The 6,159-nt window shown below is 47.7% G+C and overlaps 1 protein-coding gene across 1 annotated transcript; it reads left to right on the top strand.

Moving 5' to 3' along the window:
* Positions 1–201: 201 nt before the first annotated feature.
* Positions 202–4,202, top strand: FIS1 (fission, mitochondrial 1). Its single transcript, XM_027857260.1, has 5 exons — positions 202–351; positions 1,558–1,690; positions 2,848–2,924; positions 3,363–3,468; positions 3,810–4,202. The coding sequence occupies exons 1-5, from the start codon at positions 307–309 to the stop codon at positions 3,905–3,907; spliced, it is 459 nt and encodes a 152-aa protein (XP_027713061.1). The 5' UTR covers positions 202–306; the 3' UTR covers positions 3,908–4,202.
* Positions 4,203–6,159: the final 1,957 nt, after the last annotated feature.

Raw genomic sequence — 6,159 nt, 5'->3', positions numbered from 1 at the left:
TGGCACCGTATCCCAGTACCTTAGTTTCAAGGTTCTGGCGGCGGCCCCATCTTGTGCGGACTTACTGTGAGTCTGCGCATTGGTTACGCATTCCTCTAACCCCGCCCAACCTCTGGAGTGAAGTGAAATTTGGCTATTAACGTTTCTCGATGACATGAAGGCGGGAAGTTGACGTTAGGCTTATTCGGTGATTGGTTAAATGTAGTAGGGCAGCGGAATTAACTTTCGGTCCTTCTCAGGAAGCATTAGAGATGGCGAAGGTTCTGGTGACTTGGGTTTGAGAAGTGCGCAGGGTAGTTGGTGGCTATGGAGGCCGTGCTGAGCGAGCTGGTGGCCGTTGACGATTTAGTGGTGAGGCCCTGCTTCGGGAGAGGGCAGGAGGAACCCGGAGGCGCGTGTCCTTAAGGGCTGAAAGGCTGGGTTGGGCCTATCTACCTTCCCTTCTTCTGTGGGGACGCGATAGAACTACAAATCCCAGAAGCCCTCGGGGGCCGCCCCCCTCTGGATATCTGCCTGTTTGCTCAGGGTTTGGTGGGGACTGTAGATTTTCGTCTTCAGCACCCCAGAATTTTGTCACAGGGTTTGAGGGAGCTTGGGAGAAGATGGACGTCTGAGTCTCTGAGCAGAAGTGGGGGCAGAGGTGGATACCTAGGTCTTTGAGAGGAATTTAGGGTGGAGATGGATACCTGGTTCTTTAGAGAAATTGGGGAGGGGGTAGTGATCACCAGGATCCCCGAAGGGAATGGGGGAGGGAGAGATTGTCCCCTGGGTCTCTGAGGGGAAAAGGAAGCTGGATCTCTCGAGCCCTTCGGGGTGGGGGTAGAAATGGTCCCCAACATCCTTGAGAGTTTTGGAGAGGGTGGGGATATACTATGAGTGCCCAGCCTTGAGTCCTCCCCTAGGGAATGGGAAAAGGAGTGGAGGGTGAGGGGAGCTCATGAGCTTTGCACGAGAGGTGGAAACTGAAGGGTCCAGTCCTTGGTCAGGTCTGGGGTCAGTTCTGGGGGTGACGCCTGGAGTAACAACCAGCTGGCTTCTTCACCTCATGCCTGCAGGCAACTGGCAATGCCTTTCTTTTATTATTATTATTATTAATTTTATTATTTATTTATTTTTAGTTTTCAACACTCACTTCCACAAAATTTTGAGTTCCAAATTTTCTCCCCATCTCGCTCTTCCCACCCATCTCAGGACTTCATATATTTTGAATACCCCTTTCCCTAATCTGCCCTTCCTTTTATCACTTTCTCCCCCCTTTCTCTTATCCCCTTCCCCTTCTATTTTCCTGTAGGGCAAGATAGATTTCTATACCCAATTGGCAATGCCTTTCTTCAGGGTGTTTGTGAGGGATGGTGTTAGTGAGTAGAAGCCACAACAATTGGAGACATGCCAGGGACTGGGATGTTGGATGCCTTGGTTCATTTAGGGAAGGGAAGAGGGGAGGGAGTCTGCCAGATTAGGCAGTAGTAGTAATGGAGGACAAGGAGAGGAGGATGCTCTGGTGGTGATGTTGTTTCTTTGCTGCTTGTTCTGAATCGTTCTTCTCTCTGGTGGCAGAAATTCGAGAAGAAGTTCCAGACAGAGCAGGCAGGGGGCTCTGTATCACACAGCACTCAGTTTGAGTATGCCTGGTGTTTGGTGCGGAGCAAATACAATGATGACATCCGAAAGGGCATCGGACTACTGGAGGGTGAGGTGCCTAGTTCCCCAGTTCCTCTTTTTCTCAGTTTTCTTTATTGACAACTATAACCCTCCTATCTCTTCTCCTCTGCCATTGGTCTTAGTCCTTTGATTCATCCTCTTGTCTTAGAGGTCTTATTCTCAACACAAGACTCCATAATGCAATCAACTCTCAGTTCTGCATATGTGAATTTTCCCACGACAATGCCAGACAGGTTTCTTTCAACACTTTCCTTGCCACTGCCCTTGTCATTGGTTGGTAAATACTCAGATATTCATTCCTTTGAAATACCTTCTCTGTTTGAAGACTTTTATTGGTGGCTGGGGGCAGTATAACAGATTTCCCTGTACATGTATTTCTCAAAAATTATGAGTAAATGGCATTTTTATATGGTTTCTCATTGATAAAGACCCTTTACTAATCAGTCTTTATTGGTTGAGAAACTGGCTTTAAATTTTACTAGACTTTGATAGAATAATTAATGATTAGTAAACACTAACCATACTAGAAAAATTGGTCTGTAAAATGAACCTTGTATATATAAAAGTAAGATTTTTTGGTGCTGCAAATAGGTGCCCCTGTATGTGTTTCAAAATTTTAAGTTTTTTTTTTTTTAAACACAGTAGTAAGATGGCTCTCCAGGCATCCAACTTAGTTGTGTGACAGGACAACATGTAGAGATTTTAAAGGCCCCATAGCAAAACAACACACCAATAAGTGTTAGTACAGGTGGTGCAAATTCAGTCTATAAATCAGAAGTCATAGAATAAAAAAGCATCAAACTTTGATAGGGTCAATCAAGGAAGGCTTCCTAGAAGCAAATTTTGTGCTGATATTTGAAAAGGGGAAAGGAACTCTAGCCAAATTATTCAGCACTGACCAAAGCCAAGTAAAAGTGATGTGTGTGATACTATTAGTTTATAGTATTATCTGTGCCTTGACTTTCCCTCATGCAGATTAATGAGTAGATCGTGAAACTGATACTCCCTAATCAGTTGCCAGTGCACTTTGAAGCAGTGCAAGTCATGTTAATGCCATCCTTGGAATCAGAGAGGGCTGGTTTGGGGTAGGTAGGGTCATTGAGGGCCCAGACTAGTGCACTCACTTTCTCAGGGTCACAGAGGGCATTTCAGCCTGGATGTGGTTTCCTTCCACCTCTTCCCTAGAACTGCTACCTAAAGGAAGCAAAGAGGAGCAACGTGATTATGTCTTCTACTTGGCCGTGGGGAACTACCGCCTCAAGGTGAGGGACCCCTCCTCTGTTTCTCTCACTTTTCCTTCTGGCTTCAGTATGCTGTATTCTAAATTGTTGCATTCCTAATTCATAATAGTACCATCTGAATGGGGAAAGGGGACTGCTGGAGTGGTGTTAGGGTGGAGGTAGTATCAGTGAGTCAGGAAGCTGGAGGGAAGGATAAGGGAAAGATAGGAACAGGTACTGAGGGCATGGAGAGTGTAGTGAGGTCAGGGTGCTGAGGTTGGGTGCAGCCTCAAGTATCAGGTTGTTATCTCTCCTGTCTTATCTCCCCCACACAGCTAGTGCTGTTTATGAACTACACGGCATTAGACGGGTTTGGGATGGGCACAGGTTTGGGGGAGTATGGCCCCTGGTCCAGGAAGAGAGGGAGAAGGGAACAACAGTGGGGTGTCCTTTTTGTAAACACCCATCCACTCCACACAGGAATATGAGAAGGCTCTGAAGTATGTGAGAGGGTTACTGCAGACTGAGCCCCAGAACAACCAGGCCAAGGAGCTAGAAAGCCTTATTGATAAGGCTATGAAGAAAGGTGAGTCTTCCTCTTTTCCTGCCTCATTTACCCCTCACCTCGCAGCTCTCTCTGAACTCCTGACTCCTCCCAAAGTACCTTCCCAACCGTAGCCCCCCATCCTCAGATCTCCCAAGTTACCCATTGCCTGGTACTTGGAAAAACTTGCATTTTTCTCTGAGCCTTGACTCCTCACTCTCCCCAGAAGTCTTTATGCCCTTCAGGCCTATTCCTTTCTCCATGTTATTTCATATGCAAACATTTGAGGAGTCATTGAGAGGCAATCAGTGGTATACCAGGGGAAGGGGATTTAGAGAATCAGGTTTCTCATTCAAGTCCTCACACTGTTTTCTTCTCTCCAGATGGGCTGGTAGGCATGGCCATCGTGGGGGGCATGGCTCTGGGTGTGGCTGGGCTCGCTGGGCTAATTGGACTTGCTGTGGCCAAGTCTAAGTCTTGAGTTGCTCTACCTCTGCTAACCTCGGAACACACCTCTGACCTGCCCCCCCCTCGGAGATGAAGCCGCCAGTTGGGGCCATGGAGATGCTGATACTGAGGATGTTTAAAGATGGGGGGAGGGGGAGGGCCCTGTCTCTTTTGTACCTTTCTTTCTGTTCTACCCTCTTGCCTCCATCTTCATCCCCTTCCCAGTTTCTTCCCTGATTACTTCATGCCCTTCAATTTCTTTCCCAAGACTTGCCCTCCCCTGGGATCTTGTGCTTTGGTAGAATGTAAATAAAACTGAGGGCTCTGAACTGAGGCTTCTGTGTCTTGAATAAGGTGGGGCTTATTGGGGGGAGGGGGGAATGGAGTGACAAACAAGGATGTCATTCCTATCTGGCATTTCCCAGTTTTGTGCTTTTTTGTCTTATGTCCTCTTTTGCCCAGAAACTACTATTAGACTTAGAGGCCTGTCTCTAAGCTCTCTTCCCCTATGACGCTGAACAGTGGTAGCACCCAGAAGTGGTGGCATAGATCTCAGCATGAGGAAGGGCAGAAACTAGGGGGTACAGTGGGGAAGAGCTGAGGTAAGTAAGACTAAATCTTAAGTGTCCTGTTGCCCTCTGACCCACTCAGCTGCAGCTGTAGGTTGTGTAGTTTTCCATACCAACTTGGTGGAAGGGGGTGGCAGTGGGTGGGGACTGGTTGCTATGGGTTTCCTCCTTTTAGCTTCCTTCATAGCCCCCACCCTTCCCCTCCTTTTGTCTCCCTGCTTCCTCCATCAAGTCCCTCCTCTTGAGGCGGAAGGGGAAACTGAGGTAGCCAGGGCTTGAAAACATGTTAAAAAAAGACTCAGGATCTTAGATCTCTAATGATTAGGTTTTGGATTAGAAGATGCAGACTCCAGTTTTCCCCCATTCCAGCTCAGTTATTGCCTTGCTCTTCAGCATCTCACATCTCTGGTGCCAGGCCCAGCATGGGGTTGCTTGCTTCATCACATACTTCTCGTTCCACAGTCTACACCAGACCCAGTGCAGGTTCAGGCCTAAAAGGGAAGGCACAGGGAGGAGGGAAGGGGGGTGGAGCAGATACCTGGTGATGATGAGTGGGAGGTACAAGATGGGGTGGAGCAGACCCCTAAGTTTTAACCCATTCCTGCTTAGTCTGATAGCATGTGATCTTGTCAGAGGATCTTTGGGGGGCTCCAAACCAGGACTTAGCAGTGGATGTGGGGGAGCATCACTCCAAGCATTAGCAACCCTATTCTTAGAGACTCAATGATCGCTCTTAACTTCAAGTATATTACCTGCTTTCCTTAATGGAGGGTGGAGAGTAAGGCTGATGTCCTACCAGCTCTCTCTGCCAGGAGCTGCCTGCTAGGTAACAGGAAACTGGTCCTTATTCCTAAAAATCTGAATCCTTAGGCTCTAAGGGAGGGTGCAGGTGCTGAGGAGCAGGATCCCCCTATCTCCAAAGGGGAAGGGCATGGGCAGCTAGGTGGCATAGTGGATAGAGCACCAGCCCTGAAATCAGGAGTACCTGAGTTCAAATCCGGCCTCAGACCAAACACTTGACGTTTACTAGCTGTGTGACCCTGGGCAAGTCACTTAACCCTAATTGCCTAAAAAAAAAACCAAAGAGGAAGGGCACAGTACAGTAGCGTTTAGTTTCCAATCCATCTTCATTACTACAGTTGATGACAAATCCTAAGAACTCTAGGCTCATTAAAGGAGATTAACCACCCAGGATCACATTCTGGGCCTGTGACCCATTCCCCTCCCTCCTTGGGTGCCCCTTGTTTCAGGATCAAATTTCACCAAGTCACAAAGTCCAAGGTCAACCAACATTCCAAAAAAAAAAAAAAAAAAGCTGCACCTTCTGGCGGGGGACCAGGGAGAGGGAGGTGGTAGATGGAGCTTGGGTTTCAAGTACAACAACATGTTTCCACTCTCATACCATCCCTTCAGTGAGGACCCAAAGAACCTCCTGTCTAAGCCCTGGAGTGACTGGGATTCTGCTTCTTATCACCTAGGCGCTACTAGTAAGGGAGTCTTAAGACCATTCTGGCTGTGCCAGGGCAGGCCTTCTCTGTACCTTCCTTAGGCACTTCCCTGTTCTTTTCAGCATCCCTTAAAATTAAGTCTTAGGAAGGGATAGACAAGAAGAGAACAGGATTGGGTGGAAGAGGAGAAAGAGAGGACCACAGTTTAAATCTCTGCTATTGTATCCCCTTTCTCTAAGTCTCCCTATTTCCCCCTCCTTCCAACATGC

The sequence above is a fragment of the Vombatus ursinus genome, unplaced genomic scaffold, assembly GCF_900497805.2.
Source record: "Vombatus ursinus unplaced genomic scaffold, bare-nosed wombat genome assembly UNPS02011916.1, whole genome shotgun sequence".
Taxonomy (NCBI): Eukaryota; Metazoa; Chordata; class Mammalia; order Diprotodontia; family Vombatidae; genus Vombatus; species Vombatus ursinus.
Note: the sequence above shows the minus strand (reverse complement) of the source record. Positions and strands in the feature narration are given on the sequence as shown.

Bases quoted from the DNA above. Each gene is read 5' to 3' on its own strand.
- FIS1 (XM_027857260.1), top strand. From the start codon at position 307: ATGGAGGCCGTGCTGAGCGAGCTGGTGGCCGTTGACGATTTAGTG. The intron at 352-1,557 runs GTGAGGCCCTGC...CTCTGGTGGCAG, and splicing joins TGGCCGTTGACGATTTAGTG to AAATTCGAGAAGAAGTTCCA. The intron at 1,691-2,847 runs GTGAGGTGCCTA...CCTCTTCCCTAG, and splicing joins GGGCATCGGACTACTGGAGG to AACTGCTACCTAAAGGAAGC.